The 24,299-nt window shown below is 41.1% G+C and overlaps 1 protein-coding gene across 1 annotated transcript in view; it reads right to left on the reverse strand.

Annotated features, from left to right (window-relative positions):
* Positions 1-16,834, reverse strand: part of LOC126235415 (uncharacterized) — a 165,458-nt gene extending 148,624 nt beyond the window's left edge. The window contains exon 1 of the mRNA XM_049944136.1: positions 15,964-16,834. Coding sequence (XP_049800093.1) covers positions 15,964-15,988 — 25 coding nt within the window. The 5' untranslated portion in view covers positions 15,989-16,834. The remainder of the gene's footprint in view (positions 1-15,963) is intronic.
* Between the last annotated feature and the right edge of the window lie 7,465 nt (positions 16,835-24,299).

Consider the following 24,299-nt stretch of genomic DNA (forward strand, 5'->3'; position numbering starts at 1 on the left):
ATGAAATGATGGGTGGTTGAAAACTTTAAGCGAAACACAATTTTAAAAAATTGATTGTTTACTTTTTGCCAATATCGAAATGTATTCGTTACCTCGTTAATGTTAATACTCTGAAAAATTTTAAAATTATATTCCAAAGTGTAACCGCATTCTTAATGTTAATGATTGCTTACTTGTATTCTTGTATTTGTTGGTTGCTCTGATGACAAAGATCAATTCTGTTACAAAATTTTAAATTATTTTTAACTACTGTTGGGACTCAAAATGTTAAACAATTTCTAATTTTTTTTAAGAACTGTATGACAGCCAGCAGTATCCATGTCAAATATGTATCATCACTTCCAGTTTCAGTTAATAATGGTCACCGCAGTATAAAAGTTCATACATTATTAACGTGTCCTGCCATGCATTATTTATGTATCATATCACGTCATACTAATATTAATACAAAACTGTTTAACATCACAAGAACGTACAGGTATCCATAATGGAGAGACGGTACAGTATGTCAGATGCTTTCCCTTCTGACACACCCCTTTTACCTCTTAAGGGGCTCCGGAACGCCCTATACTTGCAATGTTAAAATAACGCTTATAAATTACATCTTTCCTCACAATGTATTTGAGGTAGGAAGTTGAACTTTTTACAGATTATTTATTGGAATATGGGCTACAACTTAACACAGGGATTTTACAAAATTTTAGTTCAGTTTTTAAAGATGATTTTTTTCAATTGTAATGAAAATTCACAACTTTTTTTGCATTTTTTTATTTATATATTCAAAAATATACAGTTTTTTGGAAAAAGGCTGTGTTAAATTATGCAGAGCAAGCATCGCTCGTACCATGTTAGAACCTATCTTCATTCCCATATTTCTAAATACCTTGCACCTTACAATGTTGCCATCATTGAAAGTCGCAACAGCATCATACACACCAAAGTGAAGTGTTTCTATTCCAACAAATACAGTCTTGGGGATTCTCGACCATATAACACTATTTACACTTTCATTGGGGTTTTGAGTTTTTCCGTGAATACACTTTTTCAACAGTTCAGGTGCTGCTAAGTCTCTGAAAATAGGTTTTATCACCTCCATTATTGCATGAGGCAAACTATGCTTATGAGTGTACACTTCACCAGTTAGCAATCCTTTGTTATATTTACACCAACTGTCTTCTTCTTTGGGACACAAGCTATGTTGGGGATTTTCATCGTCTTTATTGTTTACAGTAATAACACAAAAAAATGGCTCTGAGCACTATGGGACTCAACTGCTGAGGTCATTAGTCCCCTAGAACTTAGAACTAGTTAAACCTAACTATCCTAAGGACATCACAAACATCCATGCCCGAGGCAGGATTCGAACCTGCGACCGTAGCGGTCTTGCGGTTCCAGACTGCAGCGCCTTTAACCGCACGGCCACTTCGGCCGGCTAATAACACATACCTTTGGCTTTCCAACATTTCTCCTTTTCTTAAAAGCCTTCAGAGGATTTCTAATAACTTTACTTTTACTCATTATTATACTTCAACAAAACAGAGACTCAAGAAACAGAATTAATTACGAATATTTTCGAGATAACGACAGAGTAAATAAACATGAAACAATCGACAATCACACCAGCGATATATATTGAACCATCACAGGTTAGCCACAACACATACTTTATCTCACATCACTAAAATGTACCTGATGAACACGGACGTTAATAATAACACCATTTGACAGCAGTTTAACAGCGCCACAGTGGGTCACGCCCATGCAGAACACATTTCAAAAAAAATTTAAAAATAGTTGTAGTCTTCGGAATTGAATAAATTATATATCTATTAAAAGGTAATAGTCTGCAGATTCAGAAAACGCAAAAAAGTAAAAATTGAACTTTTCATGATTTTGAGCCTTTCCGGAGCCCCTTAAGTTCTTGCGATTTTGAACAGCATTGACGGGGCTTCGTTAGTGACATTACCATACTGCATGTCATATGATACGTAAATAATATATGAACGTGTACGCTGTGATGATGGTTATTAACCTTAGTAGGTAGTGATGATAAACGGGGCAGACAGACGAGTGTCATGCATTTCATAAAATACTTAACAGCTGCTGACAGTTGCCTTCAAAAAAATGTTTGATTCTTAAGAACTTTAGAAATTTAAAACAATTTTTAATTGTAGTCATATGTAAAAAGGGGTGTGGGGTGGGGAGGTGTGATACTGCCGTAAAAAAAGGTGAAGTGGAATTGTGAATTAAATAAAAGAAAGAAGTCTGTATGTTAACTTGTAATCTTAGTGTACGGACAGTGGCCAGTCCGTGTGCAAAGGGAATGGTGAAGAATTAGGACAACGGTTTGCACGTTCTCGAAAGCGCTGTGCACGTGCGGAGGTGTGTACCTGCAGCTGTACGCAATGTAATGGGCGGCCAGCACCGCGCCGCGGAACAAAGCGCTCGCTCGCCACAGCCGACGCCAGAGTTCACGGCCGGACCGCCGCGCAACCGCGTCTGGCTGCGTTTATTTTCTGCCGGCGCGCGCAGCGGCCCACGTTCCTTTGCCACCAATACGAATTATCTGCTGCAATAACACACAATGCGCGCACTTCCCGTCTTCCTGTTTTCACCCCTGTCATCTAAAGCGGTATGCGTCGCTGGCTACTGACGCGGACGTCCTGGGTTCGATATCGCATTTTTTTTGTCTTATCCTGGAAAAGGGGAGCACTAAACCTACCGACGTACCAGCTTGCTTTCACCATGACGTTATCAATATCGAGTGCGTAAACAACTCTTCGAAATCTATTAGTTTTCAAATATGCACCAAAACAGATGGCTCGTTCGTGAAGTTCCATTCTGCGGATCCGTACGCAGAGTTGCAGAGTAGTTCGGAGTCCACCTTAATTAGACTGTACGTTCCTCTACAACTGCCTGCGTCTGCCGCTTCAAAAGTCGGAGCAAGGTAACTGATAACCACCTACCACTGGATCACGTCTAGTAAATGACTGTGGCGTCCAAGCAGACTTTCGGGTCCACGACAGCTTTACCTTTAAAAAGAAATACCGTCATTCAAATGACACCTCCTTTGTTGTCTTCGTTGACCATCATCCGCACGAGTTTCCCGAGGGGCATTCTGGCCAAAATCGACTACTCATACTGCTGGCACCTTTTGTACCTGTATGTAAGTCAGCAACCAACAAAGGCGCGAGTGTATCTACAAGTGGGTGATCTATAGATTGTGCCGAGAGTGGCGCTCTAAATTTCAGAGTATACCGCGCAGGCACAGCAACAAGCGACTTTGGCGGCGCCTGTTAAAATTGAAAGTTAATCTATACCCGACAAGTTCACTCTACTATAGAAATAGATTTCGAATTTTGTGTCTCCTTCATCCTTATTGTGTTGTTTGCTTCGTTTTCGTGACACTTTGAAAACTTGCACGACGTCCTGACATTTTTTCCTACCAGTGTTCTCTTAAAAGATAAGACAAAATATCTGGAACCAAAAAGGTATTTACGTATTACAGAGAAAAAGTTCACACTGTGCATAAATAAGAAATTAAATATATACAGTGTTTTAGTGAAAATTTTTTCAACCGTCAAAATGTCAGAGTTATTTGGCGAGAAAAATAATTTTCGATGTTATTTGGCTCTTACGCCTCCAGGTGTCAAGACACTCAGATGGATATCAAACGTTGTGTGTCGATAATTAAAAATAACACCGGAAATTCCCCCCCGGTTAGCCGTTCGGTCTAACGCACGGCTTTCCGGACTGGGAAGGTGCGCCTGGTCCCTGGTACGAATCCGCCCGGCGGACTTGTGTCGAGGTCCGGTGAGCCGGCCAGTCTGTGGATGGTTTTTAGGCGGTTTTCCATCCGCCTCGGCGAATGCGGGCTGGTTCCCCTCATTTCGCCTCAGCTACACTACGTAGGTGATTGCTGCGGTAACCAGTTCTCTACGTACGCGTACACCACCGTTACTCTACCACGCAAACATAGGGGTTACACTCTGGTGTGGGACGTTTCCGGGGGAGGGGGGGGTGTCAACCGGGGACCGAACCGCACAATAACCCTGAAAGAGTGGTTCGGTGTGGGGCGGAGGAGGGGTGAAGTGGACTGCGGTAGTCGTCCTGGGGTTGTGGACCACTGCGGCTGCGGCGGGGACGGAGCCTCTCCGTCGTTTCTAGGCCCCCGGTTTAATACAATACAATACCGGAAATACGGAGTACAGGGAAAGCACATTTGCGAGGCGTGAGTACGATGTTTGGTAGATGAGTTCCTCGCGCGAAATTCTCCTTCACGGTATTGAATATTCACCCGGGCGACGGTCAACGCAAGGTGGAGCTCGAAGCCTTTAGGTGCCATGAGACGAATATAATTATTCATAGAGACAAAATGAGTAATATATGAATGAATAATATTAATACTGTAATTAGTTTTATTTTCCCCACGATACAATTTATATGTATGTTTTGCACTATTGAAAGTTTTCTAATACGTGGTATTATATCGTAATCTGTGGTGACAAATAAACGAACCTGGCAAAAAAAAAGGTTGTTAGAACATCAGATTGTCGTAGTAAAGGTCCTGAGTTCGAAACCTAATGAAGGTGATTACTTTTTAACAATTTACGGGTGAAATTATTGTTGTGTGAGAGAACGTTTTTCTGAAATGTAAAAGAACGAGTCAGAGTTTGTAGCAATTTTCTTATGACAGTCTACTTTCGCTTCGTTAGCTAAAAGTAGCAAATCTATAGACTGCATTTGTATAGATAGGTGTAGTGTAACCTATAGAAATGTACACCGTAGGTTTGCTATTTTCAGCTAAAAAAGCGAAAGCAGACTGTCATAAGAACATTACTAAAAACTCCGAAACGTCCTTTTACATGTCAGAAAAATGTTCTCCCATATAACAATTCCACGCGTAAACTGTTCAAAAAAAAAAAAAAAAAAGTCTCAATCATTGGGTTTCGAACTCGTTCTACTGGCCGACAGCACACAGCACGAACTAAATCGGTGTTTTGGTTGATACTCTAGCGACACACAACGTTTGGTTGCGATCGGTGTGACATCTGGAGGTTTGGGTGTTAGCAAGATAGAAAGGATAAAGCAAAAAGAGCTACTTAATGAGTTCTGGATACTGCTTGATGTATTTGCACTTTGCAAATTTATATTTTCTCGAGTAAATAAATATGTAACTGTATGTTCTGAAATGTTGGGATGACACTTTTACTATCCGTTCTGTTCTCATGAGTGTAAAGAATTTACCACCCGACCGTTGACAGGAACTTCTATCATGAATTCTTCTGTGACAATGATCAAGTCTATTATCATTTCTTGTTCCATTATTTGACTACTATATTTATATTTTTTTTCGTATTCCCTCATAACTTCTCTTGGCAAACTGCACAGCAGACAGCTCTCACAACACTCTGGCGTGTTAACGAAAATGACCACTCGAAACAGACGACACTCAGCGAGGGAACAAAACGCCAGGGGCGCTGCACTTGTCTCGAGTAGTCAGTTGAGACAAGAAAGTCTATCGTGTAAAAGGGGCTTAACCTAGACCTCGTGCTACACCACACATCAATGCCACCACAAACTAACATAAAAAATAATATAGAAACAAAATGAATATTGTCAGTATTACGACCTATTTCAGTTTGCGCACATCATCACATAATCGGTCAAAGTCGGTATCAATAGCTTCAACACACACGCACAAACACACTGACATGGCAGCGTATTATTTTCGTGGGCAAACGTAACGGTACGCGACGCTGCCGTGTTCAAACCATGTAGGTGCTGGCCAATGATATACTGCCAACAATTCTTCGCACGGTGCAATTTGAGGGGGTGGTGTTCCATTGAGTGGAACAAATTTTATCACTAAACAGTGACGGTCTCCTACAAGAACCAACATTACCACTCTTAATTCCTTAGAACTGGGATGTTCCCTTAAAATTAACTGAAGAAATAGAGCTACCATCCACTTCCAATACATATATATGTGAAAACACGATATGGGTTTTCATCCGCCTGTAGTTGGCATAATACAATTACATCATCATCATCAATAAATTAACGTCGAATGCATCCATTGGTACAAGTGGTCTGTGTAAAATAACTCCATCAGCTACAGTACGAAGTTCTTACTATACATTCGATAAAAGTGGTTGACAAAGAAATTGTTATTTTACACGTGGCTGCTGTTGCGTTCAAGATGCAGTACACGAAAATTTAATAAAGCTGAAGTCATAACAGTAAGACACCAGCTTAACATAAGCGAAAATTCGAAACGCATCTTAGGATAAATAAAGCAGTTGGTTGCTGTATTTTTCAGGCAATTTAATTGAGTCACACACTTCAGCCATTAGTAGTATGTATAAACTAAGGATGTCGCATGTTTTGCGGAATATTTCTCTGTACATTCGTTCGGCTTGCCGGTCGCCGTACACCGTTCGTCCAACAAGTTTCGAGATTGATTTTATTCATGGTGACGTCACACAATAACTACGGTGGCAGCTTAAACTATAGTCTGGGAGACGAGTCTTTGGTATTGACAGCTCGGTAGCGTCTTTCCGTTGCCTAGCGACCGCAGGCAGGCAGCCAATGACGGCCTGACTTTGAGCGGGTAGCAAGGGCCACGTTGCCGCTCTGAAACCCGGTCGCGCGCGCTTATGAAACTTACCAGTGTCTCGCGTGCAGGCGGTACGGTCGTTCGTCGTTTGTCTGAAGTTGAATTCGCAGTTTATTTCGTTTTTGTTGTTTTCAGTGTTTCTTTGTTTATGTTTCGTTGTAAACAATGTCTAGTGCGGCGGGTAGTACCAGCCCAACACAAGAAGTGAAACGGAGGAAGAAAAGTGTGCTACACACCCAGGCCCGTGAATTCGTGTGCTCTGTGAGGGATTACTTTGAGAAAGAAAAGGACAAAGGTGGGCCCTTAATTCCTGTTCTTCAGGTTGTGAAGAGAACTGCAGCAGCATTGAAAATAAGTAAGAACACTGTTGTAACGATAGGGAAAGAACAGTATAGTGTAGATTGTGACGAGAGTGGCACAACAAAGCTGCACACACTAGGAAAGAAGCGACCGAGAAATAAGCAGGTGACAGCTTTGGGCGATTTTCAGAAAGACGCTATTCGTCGTCATATATACAGCTATTATAAGAGAAGGGAACATTCCACTCTGTCTAAATTACAGGTGTCGCTTCAGAAAGACGGTCTTTTTAAAGGGAGCAAATTTTCATTGCGTACATTGTTGAAAGACATAGGCTTCAGCTATTCACTGTTTAACGGACGCAAAATATTAATGGAAAGGACAGATGTAGTTGCATGGCGGTGCAGATTTCTACGCAGGATCATGGGTGTGGAATTCGAAAGTATAGTGTGGTTAGATGAAACTTGGGTCAATGCCAGCCATTCTTTACGTAGAGGCTGGAATGATGGAACGCCCGAGGGGACAATGGCAGTGCCTGTTGGCAAAGGAGGGCGTATTATTGTCTTACATGCAGGAACATCTAAAGGTTTTGTGCCAAACTGCTTGAAAATGTTTCGGTCAAAAAAGACGGGAGATTACCATGAAGAAATGAACAGTGTAGTATTTCAAGAATGGTTCGAGACATCGCTTATGACGAATCTGACAAGTCCATCAGTGATTGTTATGGACAATGCGCCATATCATTCCGTTGTTCACGATAAGGCACCAACCTTGGCAACAAAAAAAGACGATATCATTCAGTGGTTGAAACGGCGAAAAGTAGATTTCAGAGAAGATTTAAGGAAGGCGGAACTGCTCGAAATTGTGGCACAAAAGAAACCCCAATTTCCAACATATGTAATTGACGATATTGCTAAAAGGCACGGGCATGAAATCGTTCGGCTTCCTCCATACCACTGTCACTTCAATGCAATTGAAGGAGTGTGGGCGCAGATAAAAAATTACATTGCTGCAAACAATAAAAAATTCACGATCTCTGAAGTGGAAACTCTCCTTCCAGCAGCTATCAATAAAGTGACAAGCGAGACGTGGGCTAAAATTGTAAACAGCACTGCAAGTGCCATCAGAGAGGCGGCCAAAACCGAAGGGGTTGTGGAAGAATGCATCGAAAATTTAATTATACATCTGGGAGAGAGCAGTGATAGTTCGAGTAGTGCTGAGGAAGACAATGTCAGATTCTGACAGTGATGTGAGTGGTGTTTTTCCATTACAGTAACTACAACGTATTCAGGAATGTGAGGAGGGAGTTTGCTATCGATCTACAACCAGATCATCATATTGTGAGTACTTTCTTCAGATTATAACTCTTAATACACTGACCAATTATTCTGTAGCTTGTAGTAAAACAAATTAATAATGCTAATACTTAACAATGGAAACCAAAACTGCTAATGTTCAAAAACTTGCGAAAATAGTTTTCATTTCAGTTGTGAAGTTTAACAAATAACTTTATTATGTTTCAGCATCTTAGATACTTTTACTAAATAGCTCTTATCAGTTTTCGAGCTAATATATTTCAAGCATCAACTTTAAATAAATTCACGCGTACCAATACGACTTGTATTTTGTCTCGCTTTTATTTCTGCTGCTAGAGAATGCGTCTAGCAGACATGGCGCACGTTCGGCAACAGCGCCGTCTGCCCGCCGGAACTGTCAGTACCAATCACTCGTCTCACGGACTATAAGGAATGTAAAAGGAGATATTCATTCGATCAGTCAGTTGTGAGCAGGCAGTGTTGAGTAGTTGACGTGCGATTGTAGTGTGTTAACGTTATTGTTCACAAATCGCAATGTAGCAACATCTCTAAATCAAGAGTTCTAGACATTCTCCAGTATGTTTTGAAGAAGAGAGATGTGTGTGCGAAGTTTGACTGCTGATAAAAAAATGATGAGTGGAAGCCTTAAAAAATCATGACGAGTGACGAAACTTCATGTTATCAAATGTGAACCTATCATAAAACAACAAAGTGCAGAAATTCACTTGAAGGGTCAACGTTTTGGCGACAGAACCGGAATTCAAGGCGAGTCGAGGAAATCCGAGGGGACTACTTTTCTGACATTTCCACACGGTTATAAGAACGTTCTGTGCATTGCATTCAAGCTGGTGACAGATTGTACGACACCTGAAGTACTAAAACTACTATTTTAACTCTTCTCTATTTTTCTATTAATCGAGCCTCGAATTTTTTGTATTGATACTGTTACAATGCAGCGAAGATTGAAAAAAAAAATCTATTTCACAGAAGCGTGCAGTAAGAATATGTAAAGTTAGTAACATCTTTCAGAAATCTCGCTAGTGCCATTCGTGATTAATAACATGAGTGAATTTAGCGTGGGCTGCGAAATTCGCGATCATAATACCAGGCGAGGAAACAATTTATATATGCGCTACGTATCCCTGTCAAGGATTATAAAAATGAGATTTATATTCTAATGATTGTCCTGTCTGGAGACACGAGACATGAGATTCCACGGTTCTGAGACAATATAAATTGACTCCCAGTCTTTTGCACGTGATGCAGGTTTTTCGTAACCACCGTTTGGCACATGCTCGAATATCGTTTCCTGCCTCCATCTTTACAGCTACAAACTGGTGGAACAATTATCGACATACGTTAACCGAGAAGAAAATAGCCCTAAAAATTACTAATTTCCTCCTTTCAAGAAACTTTTCAATTCTAGTTCCGTTGAAAAAATATGCACCAGTGTATACTGACTGAAACTGTGCCTATTTATGGGAATAGTAAATGAATTTCTTCTTTAATCAAAGTACTCAAGAAGTTCTAGTTTAAAACTATACTTATTGGCCAACGATAACAAAGAATGACGTTCGCCCTTGTGACAACTGGAATCAACGACGCATACAACGATGTTTTCGAAATAGACATTAACACGCAATTGGTTCATCACAAAAAACTTATAATATTTATAAAACAAAGTAGACCTATATTTAATTCTCTACGACAAATATAAAAACACGCACCATATCAATGTACATCAACAAGAATGAGTGACTACAGTAGAATGTTTCAAATTTTTGGAATATCTTCAAAATATATAACATATTCGCTAATCGAATACGTCATAAAGAGTACATCTCCATTTGAGAACAACATTAACGCTCATAGCTACCATACCAGAAGAAAAAATTACCTTCGTTATTCGTTTCAAAAGCTATCGTGGACTCATAAATCAAATCAAGATATCGCCACAAAGCCATTTCATTACTAACCCGATAACAGAGAATGTACAACAAGCAGCAAAGCCAATTTTAGATTCAACCTGAAATCATTTATTTCTGGACAACTCCTTTTATTCCAAAGACGAATATATTATGAAACACTGGTAACAAGTAGAGTGCAGTAGAAAACCACGTTTAATTTGCTGCTAAACTTGTATCTCATTTTTAACATGAGTAATTATGAATACTCATTTGTTTATTTCTATTTGATGCAAGCCATGTGCTATATTTAGTGAGCCTACGCTATAAACAATGAGTTTCGGCCGTAAAAACAATAATGTGTACATAGCCTGCAAACTAATTCGTTCCACATCACATCAATTCGAAAGGTATCGTAGAACGATCTACGGCACATTCAGCTAAATCATCAGCTAAATCAACTTAAAACTAATGGTGAGCTAGCAAATGGACAAATCATTTACGATGAATTCATGCAATCGTTAGGAACAATTCGACGGACCGAGATAACGGACATCATGTGTGCTGCCTGTGCTAGTAGAACCAATAAAACGTCAGAGGCATATAGACAGAAAGGAAAGTAAATACTCTCGCAGCGGAGTCAGATACCAAACCAGATTCGCTCATGCGTTTAGCTGTCCAAGCTGGAACGTCGTGCTTGAGAGAGGGTATCAACAACTGAATCATTCTTTCACACGGACTGCCATAACCGCGCCGTGTAAATATCAGTCCTGCGTTTTACTGAGGCGAAATCGTCTTTACCACTCATACTAACGGTTTGACGCGGAGAACGTGGTACTCATCTCAACGTTCATAGTAAAATCGGACACTACCTAAAAGCAAAGTAATGCGATAGAAAAATGAAACAGAGGGGAGAGCACGGAAGGGGCGGGTTATAAAGTAACTTTATAGGACATAACACTGCTGTAATTTGTGGATTACAAAAACACAGTAACATAACAAAACCGACGTCTCGCAAATAAACTTGTGCTGGCGCAGAAACTCTAAGGTCTTACGTTGAAGAATATTTCTTTGAAAATTACTGAAACGTCCAGGCGTATGTAATAGTGATCCTTCATATTTATATATAGCAGATCATTGCGTTTAAAGCAAAGGTGTCACGTAAACAAAACGAATTCAATTCCCACGTAAAATTTTATCGCAACTGCACATTCCTACCACCCACGGTCGCTGAATACGCCTATGATCTCACTGCTCCCTGCACTCAAAAACGAAGCCAAGTTCTACACACGCACAACAAGAAGAAGACTGGGACACTGCCAGCTACTGTTCCAGCCGTGCATTCAGTCTAACAATTCTCTCTCTACTCTAGCTGTACCTCCATCTCTCTCTCTCTCTCTCTCTCTCTTTCACACACACACACACACACACACACACACATACACACACGCACACCACACATTCGTCATCTGCATTAAATTTATCGCATACACGGTAATAATTTAACCTTAAAACATGGCTTAGGTTCACAGCGAGAGTCAATCTTGGTACAGCACTGCAGCAGTAACACTGGTTGCTGTCAGATCAGTGAAGGTAAGCGCGGTCGGGCCTGACTAGCACTTTGATGGGTCACCGTCCGAGTCCGCCAAGTGCTGTTGGCAAACGAAGTGTACTCAGACCTCGTGAGACCATTTAAGGGCCTTCATGGCCTTTTCGGACGGTGTGTTGTTTGTTTACACATATAATAAAATCGCAAAACTACACGGTATCCCGTAAATTACTTAGAAAACTACGGCGTGCCATAAGAATCGCCATACCAGCCCTATGAGAAGCTTATTATTCTACTTTCGTTTGTCTATACAACCACAGTGATGTGCGTACCGGCAGGGAACTACGGAATTATTCCTCCCTCCCCTAAGAGAGTAACAAGAAACGGGAGATACAACTTTCACGAACAAGTTTTACATAAACCTGATAAGCGTCCACATTATTTTTTTCTTTCTTTTTCCCCCCTTCATGAAATAGAGATAACTAAGTGTTTAATTTGCCAGAGTGAAATTTGCATTAGTGGATGCCAAAAATGTCCTTGCAAAGTATATATAACATTGAATATACCGAGCTAAATTTATGAACTTCCTAGTCGGTCACTACAGGAACAGTTAATTTTATAAAAATTATACTTCTTTTGCCAGTACTACATTGAAATTTGTGCACCGGTAATAACCAGAACCGACAATTGCTACTAATGTGTCACACTATGGCTGATTGTATGGTAATAAACGAAAAGCATAAATAAATAAATAAGTAAGGGAAGGTTCGTGGGTATTCGGGAATAGGATAATAGACGAAGGTAAATAAATAAGAATGTCCTGAGAGAGTTTACTATCCCCATCCTTGGAACTTAACGCTAGACTATAGTATACACGTGAAATTTGTTTGTTACGGAATTCTAGATCCGGAGAGTGCCTAGCTGCGTGCTACAAGTTAAGTGCTTTCTAGGTAAGTAAGTCAGATGGTAGGTTAAAACTGTCAAAAAATACAATTCTCTAGTTATTAGTGTAATGAGGTACTGGTAAAATACGCTGTAGCGGGCAAGATTTCTTAAAGTAATTCTAATTGCAATGCACAATCTGACAAGTTCCTCACGCTGCGGTTCAACCTCTCAGCTACGAATGAGGAACTGTTCACTTGACGTGAAGCGTAACACAGTACGGGAAGGAAGGGAGTGGAAACCTAAACGCAGTCGCGTGAACAATGGATCCGTCCCTGCCTTTGGCTTCACAGCGCGATTGCAAGGCCAGGCCGGAAAACCACGACCTCGCTTTCGGACAAAAGGCGTAGGTAGCTAGCCAGCCAGCTACCTGCTGATTTATCAGTTCGCAAGCCTCGCACAAAAAGTAGACGCTTCTGAAGCACACGATACTCCCTTTTGAAACGGAAGTAGGGACCGTTGCTGTACATTCTTTTCAAACGGTAAAACAATAAGGGGATTCCAAACCTCCTTATGCATAATTAATCTGTTAATCGTATATTACATAACAAGCAGCGTGCTGTTTACTGTGAGAGAAAATGCGCTATCGTACCAACGGCGAAGTCAGTCGCTTCAAACCACTCAAAACATTCATAGTCTGCAAGACCTGTTGTATTCGAAAGATTGTGCATGCCCGTATGGCATATAATTTGAATTTACCCAAGTATAAAGAACTTGTGTTCAATTTTATGAACTCGGACAACCTCTCATCTCAATCTGCCAACTATACAAAAAAACTAAACACAAACGCCCGTTCGACATACAATAAGGGCGAAGTGAGGTATTTGTCCAGAACCTGTAACAGGAAGTTGTTCAACACTCTTTATAGTTTTGGGGCAAAAGTGCAACATATTTTGGTGGAAATACTTTCTAAGATGTCTGTCTGTCAACTATTTCGCGTCTTCATAGTCGTCGTCACAAGTCTATGCATGTTCTTCGTATATTCGACTAATAACACTTCAGTGGATTCGAAAGAGAGAAGAAAAATGCGCCTCAACTATATTTTTAATGTCTGTTTCTGATCGTTTTCTAGAAGAAGTTTTTTAGACGACAACTAAAGCACCCGAAAAATAACATTCTCCATACGCCAAATTAAAAATAAGTTGTCAGATCTAAACTGGAGATATATAAAAAAGGGTTCTCTTCCTTGTATTTTTACATTCACGGCAAGTGTCTTCTTTTTTCATTTCGTCAGTACTATAAAGCAAGCAGAAGGATGGGTTGCTCTGTAACGTAACAGCGAGTGAAAGATACGAATGCAAAGAATTCGTATCCGCACAGTGAACACCTGAGTTTTACTTCTAAGGAAAATGTCACCTCTTATCACGTCAAGCAAAAGATGTATATCGTAGCGTTCTGAATCCATTTGTTTGATATGCAGGAGATGATGTTAAACAGAGCAGAAATAAATTTCAAACATATAAATGTACTTTTTGGTAGTATCTTTCTTTCTGTGACTCATCCACGCCAAGTCGCCGGCACACATACGAGAAATCTATAATTTCACTAACTTACAAGAACGTGTAAAGTTACATTAATACTACAGTCCCGATTTGCAGGTGATAATTGCTGTTCTGTATGTCAGTGATGGACACCGAAGTAGCATGTTTCGTATTCGTTACTATTTTATTAAATTGCTGTAACTCAAGTTTTGGTACTCAGCCGTTCTCTGAAAATTCAGAATAAAAATATCCATGTTTGTTACCATGTTCAGCAAAAGATGAATGGCGTTCTGTATTTATTTGTTCGATACGCTACAAGTTGTTAAACAGAGCAGAAATAAACTTCAGATACAGAAATGTTTTTTTAGTGCTATCTTTTATGGCACAGGATTGTAGCTCTCTTTACACGCGAAGTTGCCAGCATACGCACGATAAATCTATAATTGCACTAACAGTTGTGGAAACGTGTAAGCTTCCGATATCATTACAATCCCGATTTGTTATGATAATTACTGTATTGAATGTCAATGTTGGACTTCGAAACAGTATGCTTCGTATAAGTTTCTGTTTTATGTATTTACCATAACTCGTATTGTGGTACCAAGACATTCTCTGAAAATTAAGGATAAAAATATGCTTTTTTTAGATTTTTGTAAAAAAAAGTTGTGGCGTAAACAATTCGATCGCAAGTAATCGAAGATAGAAATTAACATGATCAATGTAGATTTCTCAATGCAAATATATGCTACAGAACTTTCCATTTATGCAGTACATAACAAAGTGAATAATTTGCATAAAGCTTCTTGTGACTTATTTAACTACCTAACTTCCAGTCCGAGTGCTTGAAGTTTTCAGTATCTTTCAAGTCGTTTGTTCTTTCATCGTGGCTGTCATTGAACAGTATTCACACAAAATCAAAATGCGACTCTCAAAGCTTCCAGTCACGCTTCAACAAGAAGATTTAGAACGGCTTCTTAAGCGATGATTCTTCGATCGTTTCGTTGGATGAACAGTTCGGTCGTATCCTCAAAAATGATTTCTCTATTCCTCGAAGTAGTTCTATACAAACACTGCGCTCTGTTTACAAACAAAGCTAGTTGTCTGTAAGTCTCTTGTTTACTTCCTCCTTCCTCTGCAAACTTTATTTCCGCAACAAATATGAAAAAAATCATCAGAAAGGTTGTCTATAATTGTTCTCCTTTAACACCTTGGTTGACAGTTTGCTACGTCACACTGAACTGGAATCTCCGTTCCCACAGGAATGTCGCCTGAAACTAAAGTAACATTTCAGTGTCTCAATAGCAAATTTGCTAAGAGTAGGAGCGCGTATTACATTGCGCTTCACGCAGCACGAACACGTCGGTTATATAAGTAAGCGCACCCTACACTTAAAAGCATATTTACCAAACCGGAACAGGAGAAATGAATAAAACATTTCACTCACGACCAAGAAATGACATTCTGAATCATTAATGGGAATTTTAAAAACGGGTGCGGACTAAGTGAGTCCTCAGTTTGAAGTAGTCGCCGGGAACAGTATCACACACAATGCTCTGGCATGAAATACGAGCACATTATCGGAACCTTGACTGTGCACACAGACGATTAAGCCAAGCGATTGTGCTTGGGCTCTGATACGGGCGGGTGAGCACTATAAAACGTGCATCCAGGTACTCGATACGTTATCCATTCCTTCCCTAGGTCCGCCCCCCCCCCTCCCCCTTAACCAAGCGGGCGCTTAGTCTCACGGAGTGACCCAGTTGCGCTTGAAGCATGTGTCGCTAACCGGCTTGACCTAAATAGTCCCCTCCCGGGAAGAGAGAAGACAGACTGCAAACTTCAGCTGCGTACGTACCACGTTGTGTTCGAAGCAGCGCCATTGTCATCGTGCATTCCGAAGAGTCGTTCCAAAGACGATATCCTGGTGGCAGGTCTCCTAGACGCACTTCACTTCGAAACACTCCTCTTTTAACTTAACACCAAAAGTATCACTACGAGCTTTAACTACCACTTCTAAACATCCTCACGCGAGGCATCTCACTGCATTAAGCATTAATTCCTCTGAGGAACACACGAACACAAACACTGCAGCCAAAACGCCGCACGCAATCCATCCCCACAAAGAATCCGCTGCTAATTGCGCACGAACAGCTGGCGTCGGGCAAGGAACGTCGACTTCAAAGATGGCACACGCGGCGCGCGCACGCGCAGTGCGTCGAACAGGTGTCGCAACGCTCCCTACCCACTGTCACTCGGCGCGTCATCGTCCGCTCCGTTTTCCTCGCCGGGTCGTCGCCGACGCGTTCGGATTCGGCGAAGAGGCGCCGGATACACATCCACTGTTACTGCTAGCCGCCAGCGCTCCGCCCGAACCGAAAGAATGCGGCGGTGCCGTTACGCGGGTTAGCGGGCCTCCGCTAACTGCGAACTGCGCCGGAGTTAATGACGGGCGTCGACTTTGCACGTTCCCCGTCAAGTGTAGCATCGGCAGAGGCGCTGCGACGTCACGGCGCGGGACGATTTTCACGGGAATATCCGCTAGTCACTATAGCTGCCAGAACTGAATCTGTAGGTTTCACAACTCCGTGGACACAGCAGCGACGTGACGGCGTAGCACTATCGACGCCTGTCGGCACACATTGCCCCCAGTCGACGCACAGAAAGCGGGTCCTCGAAACACTACAGACAGTACTGTTTTGTCTTTCTTTCCTTTTTTTTCACAGCCTATGTAGCTGCTCGTTGAACGTCATTCCGTTGCGACCACGTCACAAAGAAACGCAGAAATGGAGTCGCGCGCGCGCAGAGGTATTTCGACAGCTACGGTCGCGAGACGCGGTGAGGTGCAGACTGGCTGGCTGCGCAGGAGGGAGACGACACGGCTGTGGGACTCGCCCCGAGCTCTCCCGGGCAGCGGGGAGTGGCTGGCAACAGTAGGGTAGGGGAGGCGGAGCGTTGTGTCTGTGTGCGCGCGCACACGCGGGAGCGCTGCGAGACGGTGTGTGCTGCTCGGCGGCTCGCCTCCGACTGGCTGACCTTCGCTCGGGCGGCAGCCGGCAGCGCAGAATCAGGCCACGAGGAGAAATCTGCGAACGAGGCCATCCCGGGTGCGCACCAGCGCAGTCTGGCGGCCCTTCCGGCTATCGCGGCGCGCAACCCGTAGCCCGACAGCTTTTTCGCTCCGCGACTAGGCACTTCACTAGCAGGTGTTTTGTCGCCGCCGTTTGGCAGCAAACGTGTGATAACATCTGCCTACCACAAATCAGTTTATGACTTTTTTTATAAATTTAAACGTCTTTTTGATGAAATTTAATACTAAGGCCCGTATCACATTAAATATCTTTGATAGTGTACTAGGTGTGCTTTTCAAAGATCTAAGATAAAAATTGGAGCGCTTTCCTACCCTTTAGAAGAGTTCACCTTTGTACACTTGTCGCCTCGCTTGCCTGTAGTGCCTTTAATCCAAAAAATGACGTCAAAGTGTACTGGTAGCTGTTACCATAATGATCACTGCAAAGTACGAACAACATGAAATTCTTCACAACAAACATAATGCTGACGACGAAAACTGCTATAAGCGGTTAGACTCCTTTAAAGAAATAGCTGCAGCGATCAGCTGCGTTCGAAGAGTCTGCACTGTGGATGATGTAAGGAAAAAATTTAATGGACTAAGGAGATTATGGTGATGTGGAAATCTAAGTGCTCTTAATAAAGTGTACATAAGTGAAATAAAGGTATTTCTTTGTTACTCTAATAACCCAACCTTTATAATTTCTCCTTAAGCGATTTACATACTGTCTCACATGTTTCTGGTACCATACGTGAAGTAGTAAACTGCAGGATGTATTATATTGTAAACCAATAACTCTCGCCAGTTCCTAAACATCTGACATGAGACTGCCATTAGTACAAATGATATTTCTTATATGATTATCTTTTTTGAAAATATGAGGAGCTACTTTAGGAAGGACAAACTGAAATGTTTATTCATCCATTCTCAAATAATTTTCGGAACTCTTTATGTCCTTTGCACTGCAGACCACGAAGCAATTTCTGGTGAACACTTCGGAGCTTCTCTTCTCGCTATCCACGGTTTAAGCCGCAATTGTTTCCGTTTCTATTTCGTTTCAAGCAATGCACTCGCCGCAAAATTACATTACATGTCGCTTTCTGACAATTAACTGTTTGGCATCCATCCACGGCCAACTATAACGAAAACGTTTATGACGGAGTATAATGGCTGCAGCGAAGTAGTCTGGTCAAAGAACTTTGACAAAGATTTTTGGCAAACATATTTTACAGTGTTATATGGGCCTTACATTACAGCCGCGTTTCGCCTTAAAAGGGGACCCGAACCCTGTTACATAGCCGCGAATCAAAGCTTGGTTTCTGGCGGGGGGGGGGGGGGGGGGGGGTGTTCACACAATGTTACAGTCTCTCTCTCAATGCCCATTTCCCCTTTCACCTGTCGTTATCCAACCCGTCATCATTTCCATTTTTAACGTGCTTCGAATTCCTAATATTGTAACAGTAAAACAACATACAGACATATACAGGGTGTCCATAAAGTCCCTTTACAACTTCAAAATTTTATTACAATGGCAGTTGTTGAAGCATTTGAACAAAATTTCTTTTATTGTAATCACTGTTTACTAAAGTTTTTATATATAGTAAAATTTTGTGTTTCAGATACTCTGTTGATGGAAGGAACTCAACCTCTATAAAATGGCAACTACTCAAGAGAAGGCACAATGTGTGTCCTGGATTATTGAGACAAAATCGGATGTTCAGACTCAACGAAACTTCAGAACGAAGTATGGAAGAGATCCACCCTCGCGCCCTTCAGTCCGTGCATGGCACAAAAAATTTTTGGTGTCGGGGACAGTGTTGCATAAAGGGAGCAGCGGGCGACCAAGAACATCCGAGGAAAGCGTCTATCACGTTTTAGTCTTCACTCGTTCACCTACAAAGTCTATCCGCACTGCTGCCAGACAGTTGCAACTACCACGTTCAACTGTGCTTAAGGTCCTCCACAAGAACGCACGGTTGTACGCTTACAAAGTGGAACTATTACAGACACTTGAGCCAAATGACAAGCCAAAACGGACAGAGTTTGGACTCAACATCCTAGAACGCCTTTCGGAATATGAAGCATTCCTCGAGCGAGTTTGTTTCAGTGACGAGCCAACCCCTCCTGTTTCTGGGACATTAAATAGATACAATGTGAGAATCTGGGGATCTGAACACACCCATGTGACTAGGGAGTTTTACCGGGATAGTCCAAAAGTGAATGTGTGGTGTGGAATCATGTGCAACCGAATAATTGGTCCATTTTACTTCAACGAATCAACAATTACTGCAAATGTTTACCATCTGACCGAATACGTAACAACACAATTGATTGACTTACAACCAACTATCATTTTCTAGCAAGATGGTGTACTACCACATTGGGGACTACATGTTCGGGGGTTCCTCAATGAAAACTTTCCAGGCAGATGGATTGGAATGATGATGAGGTCCCATAGTCCGAGAAGCGTAGGGGATGATGCGGGAGACCCGTATCGCTGTACTAGGCAAGGTCCTAGTGGAGGTGGTTTACCATTGCCTTCCTCCGACCGTAATGGAGATGAATGATAATGATGAAGACGACACAACAACACCCAATCATCTCGAGGCAGGAAAAATCCCTGACCCCGCCACGAATCGAACCCGGGACCCCGTGCGCGGGAAGCGAGAACTCTACCGCAAGACCACGAGCTGCGGACTGGATTGGGAGGGACAGGCCAATTCCTTGGCCACCGCGTTCGCCAGATATCACTCCCTTGGACTTTTTTATGGGGGTATGTCGTGCATCAAACACAGATAAGGGACATTGCTCACTTGAAGCAAAGGATTCGTAATGCCACTGCCACCACTGATGACGCTATGCTACAGCGAACATGGCAGGAAATCGAGTACCGTCTTGATGTTATTCGTGCAACTAGAGGCGCCCATATAGAGGTGTATTAAACACTGTCAAAAAAACTTTTATAAACACTGATTACAATAAAAGAAATGTTAAAATATTTCAACAACTGCCGTTGTCATAAAATTTTGAAATTGTAAAGGGATTGTATGGACATCCTGTAAATCTTTTACTAAAATAATGAAGTCAAATTGCTCCCATACTCAGGGAGCGAGAGTAGGAAAGTAAATGCAGGAATCCTATATCGCCACTTCTTGGCATGGTCCTAATGGAGATGGTTTGCTGCTGCCTTCCTTCGACCTGTTATAGAAGTGTCAAGAGTGTATCTGCGTCGCGTAACTCGAGTGTCGTGACTTAATGTGCAGTGTGCGGTTGGCTTGTTGTGGACGAAGGTAAAGGAGGGGGTGACATCGGTTGCTCGCACGTAGCCTAACCTACTAATACTCTCGAATAGCACCAAAGGGGCCGTCGAGTAATGACATACAAAACAGACACTGCAGCACAGCCAAGAAACTAAGAGTATTTTTATAAGCCAGGTATACCCAGTTTCAGCAGAAAGAGACACACTGACAATCCAAACGAGAGAACGGAAAGCAATCAGGAAAAGTTTGAGTTGAAACTATACTGAAAATGTAACATGCAGATCACGAGCAAATAAAGAAATTGAAAAGCATACCCTATATTTATTCGCACATGAAAAAAAAGCTCAGGCTAAAAATGTATGGACGTATAAAAAGAATGGAACCGACGGTATTAATTAGAGAAGCTGTGGAATTCTATGAAAGTCACAGTAGGTAAAGCTATAATTGAAACAATATAACCTATAGTACAGAAAAAAAGATCTAGAGGAAGCTGCAATAACACAACTGATATAACAGGCAGAAAAAATTCAGGCAGACAATTCAACACGGACAGGGCGTGAGAAATGAAGCGGTTCTGAGAGAATTAAAGTAATATTGAAAACTCCCTTTGTTTCACATCATGCGGTCCAGTATGGCCCAGTGTGAATAATAATAATTATTATTATTTCTTTATATCAATTTTTAACACCCTGCTGTAGCATAAATACCAAGAAATTGTCATCTGGAAAACATTTGTCTCAAAATCCGAATAGTGGACGTGTCATGTAAATTATTTAACAACTAAGAAGCCTTTTGATAAAAATAAACGTTATTAACATTCTGCCGCGCGGAGTGGCCCGCGGTTTATGGCGCCTTGTCACGGATTGCGCGGCCCCTCCCGCCGGAGGTTCGAGTCCTCCTTCGGGCATGGATGTTTGTATTGTTCTTAGCATAAGTTAGTTCAAGTAATGTGTAAGTCTAGGGACCGATGATCTCAGCAGTTTGGCCCTTAGGAATTCACACACATTTGAACATTAACATTCTACATCTTTATTCTTTATGCCCACATATTTCTAGTCCTCTGGCACTGGAGTAATCTATTTGTTGAGAAGGTTAAAAGGTTGTGTATCAGATCAGTATATTAGATCAGCATATTTTGCCTTCTTTCAGAGCATTACTTCTTATGGTTTACTATTATGGGGAAACTGTAGCCATGTTCATGATATTCTTCTACTGCAAAAAAAAGTTGTAAGAATTATCACCGATTCTGGTAGACTAGATTCCTGCAAGCCATTGTTTGTGAAACTTAAAGTTATGACTGTTGTTAATCTATATATATATATATATATATATATATATATATATATATATATATACTGTTGTTCTACATACCATTAACAATTCACCAAACCAGCAATTAAGAGAAAATATACATTCGTGTAATACGAGAAACACATTGATGTACCTTTTCAACGTTCAACTAAGTCTTTAAAAAGCTATCATGTAATAGGTTCCAAATGTTGCAATAAATTTTCTCTTTGTAAATTCGATTGTCCTATTGAAAAGATCAAGCCAAAAGTGTATGAGTGGCTGGTCGAGCACCCTTTTTATTCCCTTGATGAATTTCTTGATACAGTCAAAAACAAATAATATTATAAACTTTGGCTGCTCCCGATATACTATATTAATTATTTCATTAGCAGTTCTAGTTACCTATTTGTTAGTAGCTAGTAATAATATTAATTATTTCATTAGCAGTTGTAGTTACCTATTTGTTAGTAGCTAGTAATAAGCATTAATCTGTTTTTCTCTACACAGTTGAAAAGGGCAGTTATTATAATCTGATGTAATATTTCTTAGTACATAATATGTTTTCCTGTCTTGGTATTCTGTATTCTGACTTTTTCCTGTATTTTCTACTGGTACATTCTGATTGATTTGGTTGTACTACCTCACTTTATATATTGTATCTCCTGTCTATTGACTATTTATAAAACTATTGTAATATTGTACTTATAACTCCTGCATATAATTTTGTTTATATTTTGTAATTTGACGTTGTCTATTGCTTCTGTAAGCTTAACGACAGTAAAATATTATTATTATTATTATTACTAGAGGGCTCCGAATTGTAGCGTGTAATATGGCGGTATGTGACTTAACTATGTCGGTACACGAGAAACAACGTGCTGTAATCGAGTTTACAACCCGAAGATTTCATCCCCACATGGCGTACTCTCACGTTCAGCATGATAACGCCAGACCACACACAAGCACTGTCACATCTGCAACAATCCGACGCCTTGGGTTCACGGTAATCGATCATCCTTCCGTGCAATACCGACTTGGTCCCATCCCATTTTCCTCTGTTTCCAAAACATAAAGAACACCTTGGACAACTTCACTTTGATAGTGACGAATCAGTACAAGCAGAGGTGAAGTTAAGGCTCCGTCAGCGAAGTCAAACATTTTACAGTGACGGTTCAACAAACTGGTATCTCACTGGGTGACTATATTGAAAAATAAATATGTAGACACGAGGAATAAAAATTTGTAATATTAATAACATTTGCGTATTTCCAACTTGAAGTCAAGGCCAGACCAGCAACTTGGATAACAAATCAGCTGATCAGACAGCACACAGTGGCGTTACCGTGATACAGTATTTACGTATCCGCGTGTGGACCTTAATGAGACAAATACATTCAACTACTTCATTTTCTATTAAAAATTGCAGCTACAGATATACATCAAGTGCTATTAGCACATAGGCACATGGCATTGTAAGCACTTGTACATTATAAGCAAACGTCTGACATACAAACACTGGATTACATTATATTAACAAACAATGCACACATTACAACTACACAATGCCGTACGTGGTCTCACGAACGTGGACTCAGCCATAACATCATTATGGAACAGAGTGCTGACAGAAACATGTAATTATGCCAAACCCTCATTCTTAGAACAATGGTTGACACACATCTGTTGTTCTAGCGTTTCAAAGTGACTGATCAACACTGGTAACGTAATAGCAAAATTCTAATTCCATCATTTATATAAATTCGTACAGTCGCCATTTATAAAGCCAAAATACACTTTACAAGTACACATCCCTCACATAATGTCTTAATAATTAAAGAGGACCACTTTCCAACTGTCTGCACCTCACATTATGGAGGAATATATAGTCATGTTGCACTCCTCAGATACCTCCTTGCTTTTCATAAAACAAATGACTGCAAGTTACTTATGTAAGTAAACTGTTCAACGGGTTGTTTCCTGCTGTAGTCCAATTAACACAGGAGGGTACAAGCCTCTGGTGACCATGCTCTTATTTGACATGTAGTCTAAATAAATATTAGTGCTATCAAGCATACTATTTATTTGTTCATTGGTCGTGCTATGTGAACTAAACAACAATGGGTTGAAACATGAATTGGAATGTGTGTAGTGGAGGGAGACAGTTTAGGGCAATCCGTGCAGGTGTGGAAGCCGCTGTGCCTAGCAAGCAGGAGACCCCAGTTCGAATAGAACACGAGTACAAATTTTAATTCATTGCTTCAATCCTCACCATTATCGTACGTATAGGTGAGACTCACTATGTCTCAGGAACATCAACTGTATATGATTAATATATCACCTATGGATGAGGTACAGGCAGGATTAACCACATTTCGCTCACTGCTAAGCTTCTGTTCCATTATTGGCGAGCTTCGGCAATACTGACGCGAGTTTAGGAGAATAGTAATGGGCTGTGGCGTGAATTGGAATTTCTATCATGGAGGGAGATCTGGTGGAACGGCTAGCGCATCTGCCTAGTAAGCAAGAGATCTGGGTTTGAATCCCAGTACCACTAAATATCGTAATTCATTGCTT

This window comes from Schistocerca nitens, chromosome 2 (assembly GCF_023898315.1).
Source record: "Schistocerca nitens isolate TAMUIC-IGC-003100 chromosome 2, iqSchNite1.1, whole genome shotgun sequence".
In the NCBI taxonomy this organism is placed as follows: Eukaryota; Metazoa; Arthropoda; class Insecta; order Orthoptera; family Acrididae; genus Schistocerca; species Schistocerca nitens.